This window comes from Neofelis nebulosa, chromosome 1 (assembly GCF_028018385.1).
Source record: "Neofelis nebulosa isolate mNeoNeb1 chromosome 1, mNeoNeb1.pri, whole genome shotgun sequence".
NCBI classification, from domain to species: Eukaryota; Metazoa; Chordata; class Mammalia; order Carnivora; family Felidae; genus Neofelis; species Neofelis nebulosa.
In genome coordinates, this window is record NC_080782.1 from 69,530,424 (window position 1) to 69,547,184 (window position 16,761).

General features: G+C 35.7%; 1 protein-coding gene across 6 annotated transcripts in view; it reads left to right on the plus strand.

The window, feature by feature from the left end:
* TMEM232 (transmembrane protein 232) overlaps positions 1–16,761 on the plus strand; it is a 219,725-nt gene that overhangs the window by 108,353 nt on the left and 94,611 nt on the right. For all 6 annotated transcript variants that reach the window (XM_058725234.1, XM_058725216.1, XM_058725207.1 and 3 more), the window contains one exon: positions 6,052–6,296. In XM_058725234.1, the coding sequence (XP_058581217.1) occupies positions 6,052–6,296 (245 nt within the window). The remainder of the gene's footprint in view (positions 1–6,051; positions 6,297–16,761) is intronic.

Sequence of the window (16,761 nt, forward strand, 5' to 3'; positions counted from 1 at the left end):
GATTTATCCATCTTCTTGAATATTTTTTGTCGTTGTTTGTTTTGTTTTCTACCACCATTATACCCAATACAAAGACGAAATGGTGGGCATCTGCCCCTACACGTAGCTAGAACATGTGTGTGAAAGAAATACTCTCCAAGAACATCACCTTTCCAATTTTAATACTAGATTAGTAAAATTAACATAGATATTCCAAAATTGCCATTTGGTTCTTAGTAAAAAAATTCATTTCAACAATACAATAAAGAAAATCCTGAATTTTAAAGCCTACATGGACATTGCTAAAAAGTAGGGACATTTGATAAAAATGTATGTAATGTATAAATAATGTTAACAGAGGGAATTTGAGGTAATGTTTATTGGTAGGCTAAGTTGTAGTATATTTGTGAGTTTGGAATCTATTGTAAGAAATGGCCATTAATATTTTGTGTTAGTTTACTTCCAAGAAGTATAGATATGTATTTATGCATAGTTGGCATTTAAGTCTCTGGATTACAGCATTAGAATAATGGCTTTAAGAGAAGGAAGACTCTTAAAAAGAGATAGCTATTGGGGCGCCTGGGTGGCTCAGTCGGTTGGGCATCCGACTTCGGCTCAGGTCATGATCTCGCGGTCCGTGAGTTCGAGCCCCGCGTCGGTCTCTGTGCTGACAGCTCAGAGCCTGGAGCCTGTTTCAGATTCTGTCTCCCTCTCTCTCTGCCCGTCCCCCGTTCATGCTCTGTCTCTCCCTGTCTCAAAAATAAATAAACGTTAAAAAAAAATTTTTTTTAAAAATTAAAAAAAAAAAAAAAAGAGATAGCTATGGTAGTAGAACCATGATTCTATTTTACAGATTTGCTAATGTGAAAGTGACAATATAACAAAATTATTTTCAGCCTGGCAGAAATGGTATCAAATCCTCTCTGGGTTAAAGTGCAAAGTCTGAAGCTTTAGTGCTGTGTCCTTGGGAATTCTTAAAAGAAACTGATACTTGAACTTCCCACTGCCTACTAAGTTAACCCTCACAAAACTCAGAGAGTAGTTACCATTAACTCCTTATCACAAATGAAAAACAAGTCAGAACTAAACTAAACACAGAGGCCTAGAGAGGTAACATTTTCCAACGTTTACATTCTTTAACAAGTGGAAAAGTCCTGCTTGACTTCAGATCTAACTGCGAAGCCCATATTATTTCCTGGTACTTCTTCTGGGAAAACAAACAAAATCTTTTAAAGATAAGGCAAATATACATTTGACTGATATTTGAGGCTATATTTCCATTGGTTGAATGCCTTGAACGTCAATGGGGGAGAGAAGTTTACCTGGGCTTTCAATCAGTGAACCATATGAGAGATGTGGACATGCCTTCATTTTGCTTCATGAAGGAACAGACATCTGATCTACAGGTTATCTGGTCTGGGAGGGAAGAAAGCAAGGAATAGCCAAATGAGACATGATAAAAATAGCATCAACATTCTGTACTGCAGGGTAATGTTATGTCTGGAAACAATGTGTTTTACCAGAAATATACCAAAAACTATTTTTGTTCATTTGTTTACTCACACATTTATTCTTCCATCCCTCTCAGTAATGGAAGAGCTTATAGTAATATATTTATGCAATACTACATATTATTATTAATTTTGAAGTACCTTTTCTTATAAAAAGATTGAGCCAGGGAGGATAAGCAGAATAAAATGAATTGGTACTGACCACCTTGCCTGAGCCCACCCCAGCTGGAGGCTCTCCATGCACCTGGTATCCAGTGAGGCATGCAGCAGGTGACGCAAGTAAGAGGGGAAAAGCTTTGGTAGCCAGGCTCAGACTGGGGCTGCTGCTTCTGGCTCCAACCCACGCAGATTTATTCACAGCAAGCAGCTGTTGTAATGCTTTCGTGTAACTCCTCCCAGAATACCTTGGCTGCCCCAAATCTAGCTAATTCCGCCACCAATATAAGTAGTGGTGCTCTGCAGGCAACAGCCAGTCTCTTCGTGATCTTACTCTCCTTTGTATATCTTGACTCTTATGAGACTCAAGTCAAGAAACACTTATACAGTAGTGCTCCCTTATCAGCAGTTTTGCTTTCAGAGGTTTTAGTTACCCGTGGTCAGCCGTGGTCCGGAAGCACCCACCAAACATCAGAAGGTCAATAGTAAACTTAATGCTAAGTCACGACGCCTGCGCCATTCTTATCCCATCTTATCACATAGGCATTTTAACGTATCATCATCACAAAAAGAAGGGTGAGTACAGGACAATAAGATGTTATGAACACAAAAACCACATTCACTTACCTTTTATTACAGAATTTGTTATAATTGTTCTATTTTATTGTTGTTAATCTCTTGATGTGCCTAATTTATAAAATAAACTTTATCATAGGTTTGTATGCATAGGGAAAAACAGTATATATAGGGTTCAGTACTATCATGGTTTCAGGCATCCACTGAAGGTCTTGGAAGCATCTCTCATGGATAAGGGGGGCATCTTCTGTACTTTTCCATTTTCTAAATCCAATCCAGATAGTGTGTAGACACCCAGTGTGACAAGACAAAAACAGGCCTTCATTGAATCTGCCAATTCCATACCTTATTTTATTGGCACAGAAAATGTTGAGGATCTCAAAATTGAGCATATGAAGTATTTGACTAAATGATGAATCCCAGTATTAAGTCTGCTGGAGTGTCAAGTATAAGATGAAGGGAAGCAACATTCAAAATTAGTGAAGAGATGATTTTCTTAAATGTAGTTAAAAAAAATTTTTTTTTTAATGTTTATTTTTGACAGAGAAAGACAGAGCATGAGCTGGGGAGGACAGAATCCAAAGCAGGCTCCGGGCTCCAGGCTCCGAGCTGTCAGCACAGAGCCCGACATGGGGCTGGAACTCACAGACGCAAGATCATGACCTGAGCCGAAGTCGTACGCTCAACCGACTGAGCCACCCAGGCGCCCCTCTTAAATGTAGTTTAAGAAGAATAGACATATCGGGGTGTCTGGCTAGTTCAGTTGGTTAAGCGCTAGATTCTTGCTTTCTGTTCAAGTCATGATATCATGATTTGGTTCATAAGTTCCAGACAGTGTGGATCCTGCTTGGGGTTCTCTCTCTCTCTCCCCTTCTTTCTTCCCCTCGCCTGTGCTTGCTCTCTCTCTCTCTCTGAAAATAAACTTTTTTTATTTTTTAAATGTAGACACCTAAAGCCCTACCTAAAAAATGACAATAGATTATATCTTATCTAAAGATAAAGGATGAGATGTGGAAAAGAGATTTCAGGTTTCATTTGATTCACTGAGGCCATAAAATAGGTAATACAAAAATCTTCTCTGATTCTATTTATATGTACATTGGAAGGTACTTTCAGGTGTTAATGTAATTCCTTAATACATTTCAGCTGTACTAAATTAAGGCCAATGTGCTCTAGATAAAGTTTTACATTGTTAAGCTATCACTGTTCTCTTGAGAACTGAACGCTTTGTTTTGAGGCTTTGGATTTGACATTGCATTTGAGTTTTTACTACAGTAACTGACATGTACCAGGGCAGTGATGGATTGAGTCTACCCTAAATCCAAACATAATGAGTAAAATTTGCTTATATATTTACTTACACCTCTTAGAATTCACCAGAAGTGCCAGATGCATTTACTCAAATGATTCCAAAAAGTAATTGACCTCAATTAATTTCAAAATGCTTTTTATTTCTGCATATGTTGAATACTTTTACAATTTAAGAAAGATGATGTTTTGAAGGTAAAATTGACAAGTCTTGAAATTAAAAATGTAAAGATGTGAAGGAACCAAAACTGTAAATCAAGTAGTTGGGAAGTTAAGATGGGAAACTTACATTAAATTCAGAAGAATTTTTGTACTCTTTCTGTAAATACTTTTAAATAAACTCTATGAAACAGAATAGCCTCATTTAGAACACTTCCTGTTATCAGTCAATATTTTTAGATAGTTAAAACTCAGCCTAAAGTGGGATGAGTTCTGGAAAGTAAATCTTTCACAGCTGCTTCAAGGCACAGAAACCTTTTTTAAAATAGATACTCCTTAAAGTCTTTTGCTCACATGGTCACACAGTAATGCTTACATGTTCCAATATCTAATATCCCCACGGTAGTCTTGATAACTAGAGTCATTTCTTTTATCTTGAGAAACCTACCCTGGACACCATATTCAGCAGATGTCAAGGTATGGAGTATGTGACTGAACATTACATTTTGTTTCATACCTGAATGATGTGAATCTATTTTTTTAATGAATATAATTTATTGTCAAGTCGGCTTACATAAAACACCCAGTGCTGATCCCAACAAGTGCCCTCCTCAATTCCCATCACCCACTTTCCCTCTCCCCCAAACCCCCTCCCCATCTATTTTGGATTATATATTGTGTTTGTGTACTTGTGCTTTTATTCATAATAACTTCTCATGTTATGGAATTGATTTGTATTGGACACAAACTATAAGTAAAAGGAAACAGCTCAAAAAATACAGCATTGTAATTGCCTTTGAACAGGTGAACCTGTAGTCTTTGAGACCTTAATTTCCTCAAAGTCACAACAGCTATGAAGTGCCATAGGCAGTTTCATTTTTTGTTTCAAACTGAATGCTCTTGCTATGATTTTGACCTAGTTAATAAGATAGCAACAACGGGGAATAGTATGAACATAATTGTTCGTTCATACTGGATACTATAAACATACATGTTTTTTGCATTTTACTCTTTCCCAGCCTCCAGAGCTTTTACAATAATCCCTATTTACTTACCTGCCTTTTGCTGTTTTCTTCATTGCTTTGATCCTTTATTTTTTCAGTTTTATCATGAGATTGTTCTCATTTTTTCCCATTATAATTTTGTCTAAATAATGGAGTAGTCAGTCTTCAAACAGTAATTTGATTGAGCCAAGCTGATCTTGGAACCTTAGAGTTAAAGTTAGATGTTCATATGCAGGAAAATATTTTCTGTTCCTTAATTTCCTACCATAAGATCAATAGGCATATAAAGTGAATCCTGAATGACTGGTAATAAACTGCCTGAAGATGGATAATACTGAATAAAAAAATGTAAAAAACTTAATGAAAGGAGGCAGCATCCAATTTATTTGCAAGAAGGAATTCCTAACATGAACATATTGTGAACATTAAAAAAAATGTAACACATGAGATTTTGAAACTTGAATCTTCATTTATTATTACCAATTCTAACCAAGGAAAATATGCCTCTAGCCATTTCAAAAGAAGTTGTAATTAAAAATCAGTCATGGACAATATTGAACATAAATAGGAAATTTCAGCAAAAAGCTCTTTCCTGACTAAAAATTGATTAAATATTGTAGAATTTTTGTGCTAGATGTTCTAAAAAATATTATAACTTATTAAATTTAATTTAAACCTAAATCCTAGAACATCAATGTGCAATAAATACAAAGATCTTTTTGTTTTTTACTTAACACAAATTTTGTTCAATAAACATTTTCTGTTAGCTTGAAAGAAAATTTACATTAGGCACAGATGAAACTCTGTTTTAATAAAACATATACTTCAACTGCTTAATTTTTTAAAAAAAATGTTTATTTATTTTGAGAGGGGGATGGGGGCAGAGAAAGAGGGAGAGAGAGAGAATCCCAAGTAGGTTCCATCCTGTCAGTGCAGAGCCTGATGTGGGGCTCAAACTCCCTAACCATGAGATCATGACCTGAGTTGAAACCCAGTTAGTTAACCATCTCAGTCACCGAGGCACCCCCGATTGCATAATTTCTTAATAAATATTATAAATAGGAAATTCTTGTATGGGAAATGTACAAGTTGAAAATACAATTATATCATCAAATTTTTGTAATTTCAAGAGTGGTTTTGTTCATGCTTAATTGTTTATTTCACTAAAAACTGTTAACAATTTTAAAAATCTTTTGGGAATCTGCTTTTATTCTTAAAAAGATTATTTTTATTTAATAGGAAGAATGTGACATTAGTCAAAGAAAAAAACATACGTTCATCTTTTATTCAATAATACATGATTTTTTCCTCTCATTTAATTCTATTTCAACAGATTGCTTTTTCTTTTCTTTCAACAGGCTGAGTTAAATGACCCAACTGATCCCTTCACTAATTATAGTGCAAAAGTCTCATCAAATGTAGGGGATGAAATTTTCTCTAAATATATAGGATGGAGAATTGCCACTGCTCTTTCCAAACTATTTTTCCCCTCCACCGATGCCTACATTCTTCCTTTGAAAAAACCATCGACAAAACAGGGTCAAATGAAATACCTGAACAAAAAGGATTCCGTGAAGAGGAGAGTTGTACATGTTACTATAAGGTAAAGTGAAGCACTATTCAAAATAGTCCTGTTATTATAATATACTGTATTTTAAAATCATACAAATTATATATATTCATGCGCCACATTATTTAACTCCATTTCTCTTTTTTTCATTTCAACCCTGGGCTCCAACAACTTCTAGGTATTCTGTCAAATGCAAGTACCTTCTTCTTAGAAACTATTTCCTCATGTTTAAAATAGATATTGTTATATAAGTCAATGTTTTAATACAGTGAAGCATCCCTCGCAGTACTGACCTTCATTTGCCTATTTTACCCCTATCTCTCCCTGATTAATTGCTTGTGTATCTTCCAAGGTCTCTAAAATATAAACAAAATAAATTATACTTTAGATTTTCTCTCCATTGTTACATGAAAGCCTACTAAATATATTTGGCATCTTACATTTTTTATTTAACTTCATTTCTTAGTGATTTTTTTTTTCATTCCAGGAGATAGGGAATTTTCTCATTATTATTTTTTAAATAGGTTATGATGTTTTCCTTAGTATGGATGTCCTACAGTTTATTTTTAATCAGTTTCCTTTTGGCATCTGGGTTGTTTTAGACTGTCTGCCACTACAGACTACAATAGAATTGAAACTTCCACATATATCTTTTAATGCACATGAATAAATTCTTGGAAGTGTGATTTCTGAGTCAGAGGATATATGCCTTTGTGGTTTTGGTGGGTATCTTCTAATTGCCTTTCGGAAGAATTGTACTAACTTATATCCTCACTAGCAATATATGAGAGTACTTGTTTCTCTTCAGTCTTTCCAATGGAGGATTTGACAAACATTTGGATTTTGATAATCTGAAAAGTGAAATATGATTTCTAAATACAGTTTTCTTTTTTTTTTTTTTTGACATTTAAATTATATTCCATGTATGCAAGGCTGGTTCAACATTATTAGATTGTGTAATCCACAGCATCAATAAAGTAAAGATGATAAATTATATATTTAAGCAAGTAGAGCAGAACAGTTTAAGACTAAAGTAAGTAGGCGCGCCTGGGTGGCTCAGTCAGTTAAGCGTCTGACTTCGGCTCAGGTCATGATCTCACAGTTGGTGAGTTCGATCCCCGCATTGGGCTCTGTGCCTATGGCTTGGAGCCCGGAGCCTGCTTTGGATTCTGTGTCTCCCTCTCTCTCTCTGCCCCTCCCCAGCTCATGCTCAGTCTCTCCCTCTCTCAAACATAAACATTGAAAGAAATAATTAAGAAAACGACTAAAGCAAGTATAAGAAACTAAATTAACAGAAAGTCAAAATGAAAATAGAATACTAGCATCAAAATACGGTTTGACAAACTCAAACACCAATTCAGGATAAAAACTGAGCAAACTACAAGTGTATGGGAACCACCACAACACGATAAAGAAGATAAATAAAAACCTACAGCTAGCAACAGACCTAATAAAAAAACTTAAAGCTTTTTTTCAATTTACATAATTTTTATTTAATTTTTAAGTTCTTATTTTTTATTATGTTAATTTAATTTTTTATTTAAATATAGTTTTCTTAAGGTGAGTGGTTTGAATAACTTCATATGTTAAGAGCCTTTTGTTTTTTCATTATGTGGGAATTAACTCTTTATTTCTTTTGGCCATTTTCCCCACTGAGTTTTTATCTTTGCAGGAACTATTTACCTGTTAATTAATGTGTCCCTTTGTCTATGGTAAGAACTACAAATGTTTATTTTTCCCTATATATTTTATTTATCTTTAAATTTTGCTTGTAGCATTTTTTGCTATTATCATTTTTCTATGTAATTATATCTATTTAGGAAAGTTATTTTCATTCTAAGATTGAAGTGTTATCACATTGTTTTCTGGTACTTTTAAGGATTTATTTTGAACTTTTTTTTAAAGACTCTTAAAAATTTTTTTTAAGTTTATTTATTTTGAGAGAGAGAGAGAGAGAGAGAGAGACAGGAAAAGGGCCAGAGAGAAAGGGAGAGAAAGAATCCCAAGCAGGCTCCATGCTGTCAGCACAGAGTCTAATGCAGGGCTTGAACTCACAAACCATGAGATCATGACCTGAGCTGAAATCAAGGGTTGGATGCTTAGCCGACTGAGCCATCCAGGCGCCTCTGTTTTGAACATTTTAATCATTGGTCCATCTGAAAACTTTTGTGTGTGAGTTGTCAATCCATATGGCTACTGAGTTGTCCCAACAATATTTATTGAGTCATCTATTTCCTTTAAATATTTATTCTGATGTAAAATGTTATGCTTATTAAATAGTAAATTCTTATTATTTTCTTTTTCTATATTCTAAAAAAACTTCAGTAATTTGGAATTGTCTACTCTTTCAAGGTTTGGTAGAATTCCCTCTTTAATCTTCAGTATCTTATGCCTCTTCTAAGGGTAGCTCTTTGTCAAATTTTTTGATTTTTATATGTCCATTGACAAGGTTGATTCAGCCACAATGCATAGGTAGAGCTAAATTCAGTTCTTACTATTTGAGATCCATGCCATAAAAATATCTGAAGTATCAATCCTGAATTTCAGTCTCTTTAGATCTTTCTCTTTCTTCTTTAGTCAATTTTAGCAGATTGTGCTTCCTTTGAATACTATTTATTTTAACCCATTTTTCAGAATTTATTTGGCCACAGTTGACCGAAGATGTGTATTAAGATTCTTGTTTCTGTGGTTATTTTCTCCCTTAACCAATTCTCATTTTATGTATTTGTGTTTTGTCCCTTTTATTCTTCTTAATTTAGTGTCATACTCTTTTTATATTATTTTTCTAGTGAACCAGTGTTTAGATTCTAACTCACATACTTTTGTTCTTATGTCTATGAATTTGTTACTTTCCTTTGATCTATTTTGTGGTTCATTTTCTAATTTCTTGAATAAGGTGCTAAGTCGTGTGGGAAATTTTCTTCCTCAGCCTGTGTAAATCATTATTTGTGTTCCAAATTCTGAGACTGTTGCTGCCCAAAGGCAGGAGGTATGATAATTTGGTGGAATAAGGTCAGTAGATAGGCTTTACTTTTTTGTATGGAAAAAGTCCACAGGAAAATAAACAAATGTTTAGGAAGAGTTTTGACCTAGCTTTGAGCATTTTTTGAAGAATTCTAGAATTAGTGAGGAAGATAGGTACATTTTTTTTTTTTTACATATTTATTCATCTTTGAGAGAGAGAAGTGGGGTCGGGGGAGAGGAGCAGAGAGAGAGGGAGACATAGAATCTGAAGCAGGCTCCAGTCTCTGAGCTGTCAGCACAGAGCCTGATGTAGGACCCAAACTCACCGGCTGCAAGATCATGACCTGAGCCCAAGTTGGACGCTTAACCGACTGAGCCACCCAGGCGCCCCAGTACCTTTGAATTTAAGGATTACACTACCTAGATGTTAGTAATTCAGAAGAAGTAAATATGATAAAAACATTCCTCAGCAAATATTTTAAATATTTGTAAGGTTGCAATATATCAAAGTACAATGAAAACGCCAGCTTTAAATATCAAGTGTATTGAGATTTACTTTAGAATCTACAACTGTATTCTGTATATTCTCAAGGACCAAAGGCATGGAAGAAAAAAATCAATCTGGGACCACAGAGAGGACATTGAACAAATGTACTTTGGTTTCTCATTATGGTCAGTTAAAGGAAAAGAGAAAGAAAACTAGAAAGATAGAAGAAACTGGATTTTGATAAGAGGAGATGAAGGAAATAGCAGGAGAAAGTCACTAGATGGTTAAAAGACAGATGGAGATGAATGGTTCCTGTTGGGACACAGAAAAGAAAAACTGGTAGAGGAGAGGAGACACAATGGCAATACTTAAAATAGCAGAAAAGAGAAATAAATGTATGAGCAAAAGGAAAGATTAAAGAGAACAACTGAGAAGACATACAATACTAGTGAAAGGTACAAATGGAGAGATATACACGAGGGTTGGGGACAGGGGAAGAGAATATGCACAGTCAGAGGGAAATGAGACAAAAGAGTACTGGGGTGGGGTTATGACTCAAAAAGTCCTGTAGGTTTTGAAGGATTAGTAAATTAAACTTCTCATCAGCGCCTCTAGTGCATTACACAAATGACATTCATCATTGATCTTTCAAAAAAATGTTATCTCCTTATCCATTTTTCACAGCTCATTACAGGCTCTAACAATTCAGCTTACAGTGTCTCTGGCCTGAATGAGAGAATCCAGCAGCCCAAGCATCCCTCTGGCAGGAGAACCTCATGTGGCCCAGGTTTCACATCACAGCATTCATGCTGTAGTGTGTGTGAACAGTGCCCCGTGGAGTTGTGCATACTGCTGGATTCCTTTAGGGGTAGACTAATCTCTGGGTGCAGCAGAGGTGAGTGATGTAGGGCTGTAGTGCAGTGGCCTGAAAATAAAAGTTAAGTCAGGCCTGGCTGAAATAGTTGCTACTGTCCATTAGGGGTATGGGAAATCCCTTCTTGATTTATCTATTTATTTTTTCATTTTTTTAATGTTTGTTTATTTTTGAGAGAGAGACAAAGTGCGAGTGGAGGGAAGTCAGAGAGAGAGAGAGGGAGACACAGAGTCCGAAGCAGGCCCCAGGCTCCAAGCTGTTCACACAGAGCTGGACATGGGGCTTGAACTCACGAACCATGAGATCAAGACCTGATCCAAAGTTGGACACTTGACCAACTGAGCCACACAGGCACCCCAGAAAATCCCTGCTTTTTAAAAAGTAGTTGAAAAGCAAATTTCATTCTAAGCTATGCACTGGCAAAATATCTCTGGCTCACTGAACATTAGGTGTGGGAAATGTTAATTCTTCCATTTGCTCGCTTCTGCATCTAATTAGCAGTCTCACAGCTAGCTCCTTTTGTTGGTTTTCTACCTCTTTCCACTTCCAGGTCCACAAACTGGAATTAGTGCAGTTAATGAACATCTGAGCATGTTGAAGTTTTGTAGCTAAAGCACAAGACCTAATTCAAAGCCTGCTGAATGCTCAGCTCTTTTTCACCTCTTAAACATCTTCGGGTACAGGGTCATATCACCAATTCCCCTTTGAGTATTCCTAGAAACATCCATTTTGTGCTTTCCACAAGTAGCACTGTGAAAGACAGCAAGAAGGCCAACCTTTAAGGACTCCTACAGAAGATGGGACACATTGAAGAGTCAGGAGCACAGGACATTTAAGAGAATATGTTTCTTTATTGCCTTGGAGCACTAAAGCGTACTTAATTCAGTGTGAAAATCTGAAAATTTACTAGTAAGGAGAAAACAGGAGCCTCCTTATTGATGAAGCATCTGCTATGACCTATAATTTTTTCCAAAAATACTTTTCACTTGTGTTTGTAGACTATAAAACTCTTTGAAAGCAGGAATTCTGTCTTTTGTATGTTTATAAACATATATTTTACTCTGAAAGATTTGCAGATTTGACTTCTTTCATGAAAATTTTCAAAAGAAAATTTATTGTTTTGCTTCTGTATATTGATTTTTTTTTTTGGTTTTGATTTGCTTTAAGATAGTGGGACATGCTATTGAGCACATGCTCTTTTTGCCCTTCAGCATTTTTTTAAAAATAAAAAAATCATTATGGTTCTTTACCGCATCATAAAACTGCAGCCAAAACCTAGGCATATAATACTTCTACTTCAAAGCATACTATTTTCCTTTTCTCTCTTTGTCAGTAAAAATAATGTAAATTTACCTTAAGGCTGAGAATTGAGAACTCTGAAGGCCAAATTTTCAAAAACCAGTTCTCACATCTGCTGTTTTGCTTCTGAAGTTCTTGTAAATGTATGTGTTAAGCTTATGCCTTGAATCTCTATGAACTCACAAACAACTAATTTTTTGCACATATGTGACGATTCAGAGAAGCCTAACTTAAAACTTGATCTCTGTGCTTAGTTTGCTCACGAATTTCATGTTGAAAGACTTCATAAGACCAGCACATGGAGTAGAGTCCAGGTGAAACTAGCAAAGATGGGCTGGGAATATCTGTTGTCCTCTAGGCATGAAATTTTACATAGCTGACTTCATAAAAGAGTGGTCGTACCCAAAGCTACTACTACATTTCTGCAGCTTCTGTTATAAATGGAGCTAACTCCAAAGTAATAGAATGAGAATAGAACATTTGCTGAATGGCAGCGAGTCAGGGAAAGGTAAATACCACAGTGTCCCATAAGAACAGGCATGGTGGTCATGGTGAGGCACATGGTTTTTATTATCCCATTGAGAGGGGCGCTGGAGTTGAGGAAGCAATTGGACATTCACTGGGTTTGTGTTTTGAGGGAAGAGATGCTGCCTGATGGCTACTCTACCTTCTAATAATGGAAGTGTGAAAAATAGCTTCTCAAGGAAGAAACACGTTAGGCTCAGTTGCCATCTGAGATTGGGCACCAGCTGGATAGGGGTTGCTAGAAATGCCAGCTATCCAGAACCTGGAGCTTTTGGGAAGTTTCCTTAATGGTTGTGAAATAAAGCCATTGGGAAACTTCTGAAGTTGGGTTTAGGAGAAACTCCAGCAAATGAAGGACATTTAGGACCCCTCATTCTAGTCAGCAATTTGCCAGGCAATTCAAGATGAATCTCTGAGGTCATAGTTGAACAAGCCTTTTAGCTACCCCATCTGAGTACCTTTTATAAACAAGGCCCTGTGTTCACAGTCAGATGTAAGACCCTTAGATGTAGGTAGATACGATTATTTTATCCATTTTATGGATTTTATGTATCTGTGAAAATACTCATTTTGTATGTGAAATCTGAGAGCTTAAGTAATTTTCCCAAGTATTCACAATCATTAAGTGTGGGAGTTGGAGCTTAAAAGCATTCTGACTACTGAGTCTACTGTGCTGCTTTCTTTCCCATCCTGTGAAATTCATCTGATGGCAAAGCCTTAAGCAGTTTGTTAAAAAACTTCAAATCATAAGAAAAGGGGTTTTATTCTTTTTTTTTTTTTTTCAATTTTTAGCTCTTGATTTTCAGAACTTGATTTTGATTAAGGGACAATTTTTTTTTCTGGGCTCTGCATCCCTCTAGTTAATATTAGGAAATCTGTGTCAAGGTCAAGGCACTTTCAGTAAGTCAGTGTGATTATTTTTCCCCTCCATTGCCTTTAGTGAAAATCGTACTAACTTAATAGAAGATGCCTCCTCCTTAATGTAGAATGCATATAGATGAAGAAATGGAGAGGGAGGTAGGGAGAAAGAAAGATTAAAATTTTAAAAAAGGAGAGCTGCAGGGGTGCCTGGGTGGCTCAGTCAGTTGAGTGACCGACTTCAGCTCAGGTCATGATCTCACAGTTTGTGAGTTTGAGCCCCGCGTTGGGCTCTGTGCTGACAGCTCAGAGCCTGGAGCCTGCTTCTGATTCTGTGTCTGTCTCTCTTTCTGCCCCTCCCCCACTCATGCTCTATCTCTGTCTCAGAAATAAACATTAAAAATTTTTTTTTAAATATAAAAATAGGAGAGCTGCAAAGGATTCCTAAATGCCTTAAACAAATCTTTCTAGCTCTTTGATGAAGGGAAAAAAAAATCTGTGCATCCTTCACAAAATATCAAATATATTTATTTATAGTTTCTTTCTGATTTAGATTAAGTAATTTAACTTGACTGAGACTTAGGCTTCTAATCCTTGAAAATGTAAAAGATGTACATCTTCTCAGGCTTGTCCTAGAGCTAGAAGGAAAAACTGTACATAAAGAGCCTAGATATGTTCGTTCCTTTTTCCTTTGTTCTATACTTTGGTAGATTTTCTAAAATATTTTTTTATTCAGAATATAATATTTAATTCTTTAGTAAATAATAAATAAGTGGAAGATTTACATTTTTGTGCCTATACATCTATTTAAACTATAAATTTCTGTTAGCAACTTTTCAAAGAGAGCGTACAGTTTCATGACGATTTCCTTTTTGGTTCTGTTTTGTTTCCATTCTTGTTTCTAGTGTTAGAAAGAAAATACAGTTCGGAACTGGTTCTATGTCATATATGTATTTTGAGAGTATGATATCAAGACCCATTATGGAAGGGTCAAGTTTGGAATGTTAATAATTAGCATGGCTTATCATAATTCTCAGCTGAAGAGAGATAAAGAACACGAATGGGTCTTCAGAGATGAACTCCTATTTTCTGAGCCTTTGTGGTTTGATTATTAGAAAATTGGTTAGATCATCAGTTCAGATCAGTCATTTAAGTGTCTAGAAACTTGTAGAAATTGAAGTCGTATTAGTGAAATCCAGCTGCCAGTGGCAGAACCATGCTTCGCACATCCATTTCCAATATGTGACTCAGTTTACCTGCAGCATTGTCTGAGAGATAAATCAATCCCCATCTATCTTCTGTCTCCTTTCCTTTCCTGCCTTTCCACTGGATCCTTGGTCTGGAATGGGAGTTCTAGATGTCATCAATGGAGCCATAGCTTTAGCTGACACTTTGGCTGCAGTGGCTTTGTGCTTATGCAACAGGTGTCTAGTTTCAGTACAGTCATCACCCCAAGAGTTTCCCATTCACAGTAACAGGGTTGAATGTAGAATCTTAAAAATGGCACAAGTATTAAAATGAACTGGGTGAGATGTAAAAAAATTCTGTGTTTCAAATACAGGTCAACTAGAATCAAAATGGTGGCCCTATGGGCAGACGAAAGTTGTGCAAAAGAAAACAGAAACAAAATCTATTTTTTTCTTTTGCATTTTGTTTGGTTTATCAAGTGAACTTTGCTCTTCTTTATTTTTTAATTTTTAAAACATTTTTAAAGTTTATTTATTTGAGGGGGGGAAGAGGGGCATAGAGAGGGAGAGAGAATTCTAAGCAGGCTCTGCACTGTCAGCACAGAGTCCAATGTGTGGCTCAAACCCACAAACCAGGAGATCAGGACCTGAGCCGAAATCAATAGACGTTTAACTGACTGAGCCACCAGGTGCCTTGAACTTTGCTGTTTTTTAAAAATAAATTTGATGTGTCACATTGTATAAGTTTAAGAACTACAGCATATTACTTTTATACACCTTATATAGTATAATGTGATCGCCAAAGTATTGATATTTATCACATTACATAATTACAGTACAATAATATTATGGTCTATATTTTCTATACTGGGCATTATATCGTATGGCTTATTTGCTACTCATTACAAGTATGTACCCTTAAGCACCATCGCTCTTGTCCCTCTATCACCTGTTAGCCACCATTTTACTCAGTTTTTTACAGGTTTAACTTATTAAAATTTCTCCTACAAGTAATAGCAGTGTTTATCTTTCTCTGACTTACCTTGCTTCGTATAATGTGCTCAAGGGCCATCCATATTGGCACAAATGGGAGGATATTTTCCTTTCTCATGAATAATATTCTATTGTGTATTTATACCACATCTTTTTTATCCATTCATCCACTGATAGGCATTTGAAATGTTTCCATATCTTGGCTATTGTGAGTAATGCTGCAATAAACATGGGAGTGCATATATCTCTTTGAAATCCTATTTTCATTTCCTTTGGATATATTCCCAGAATTAGAATTGTTCGATCGTGTGGTAGATCTATTTTTATTTTTTTGAGAAACCTCTATATTGTTTTCTATAGTGGTTAGACCAATTTACATCCCTTCCAACAATGTATAATGATTCCTTTTTCATCACATCCTTGCCAACACCTGTTGTCTCTTGTCTTCTTGATGGTAGCCATTCTAACAGTGTGGAGTGATATCTCATCGTGGTTTTGGCTTGTATTTCCCTGGTTAGTGATGTTGAACATTTTTTCATGTGTCAGGCATTTAGATGTCCTCTTTGGAGAAATGTCTATTTAGTTCTTATGTCCATTTTAAAAATTGAATTATTTTTGTTACTGAGTTGACTGAACTCTTCATGTATTTTGGATATTAACCCCTCATTCGATACATGGTTTGCAATAATTTTCTCTCATCCTGTATGTTGTCTTTTCATTTTGTTAAGTTCTTTTGCTGTTCAGGTGGTTTTAAGTTTAATGTAGTCCAATTTATTGAATTTTTCTTTGGTTGTTTGTGCCTTTCGTGTCGTTCCCCTCAAATTATTGCCAAGACCAGTATCAGTGAGTTTCCTCCCTATGTTTTCTTCTAAAAGTTTTATGGTATCAAGTATTGTGTTTAAGCTTCTGATCCATTTTGCATTATTTTTTTCGTGTTAGTTGTGTGAGATAAGGATCCAATTTCATTGTTCTGCCTGTGTTTCTCCAGTTGCTCAGCACCATGTATTGAAGAGACCATCCTTTCTTCACTGGGTATTCCTGGTTCCCTTGTTGAATATTAGTTGACTGGTATGCTGGCACTTAATTCTGGACTCTCTATTCTGTTCTGTTGGTCATTGTGTCATATTCATGCCAGTACCATCTGTTTTTATTACCATGGCTTTATAGTATAGCTTGAAATCCAGAAACACTATACCTCTAGCTTTGTTCTTTTTTCTCAGGATAGCTTTAGGGGTCTTTTGTGGTTCCACTTAAATTTTAGTATTGTTCTAATATTTTTTTGTGTAGCATACCTTTGGAATTTTGATGGGT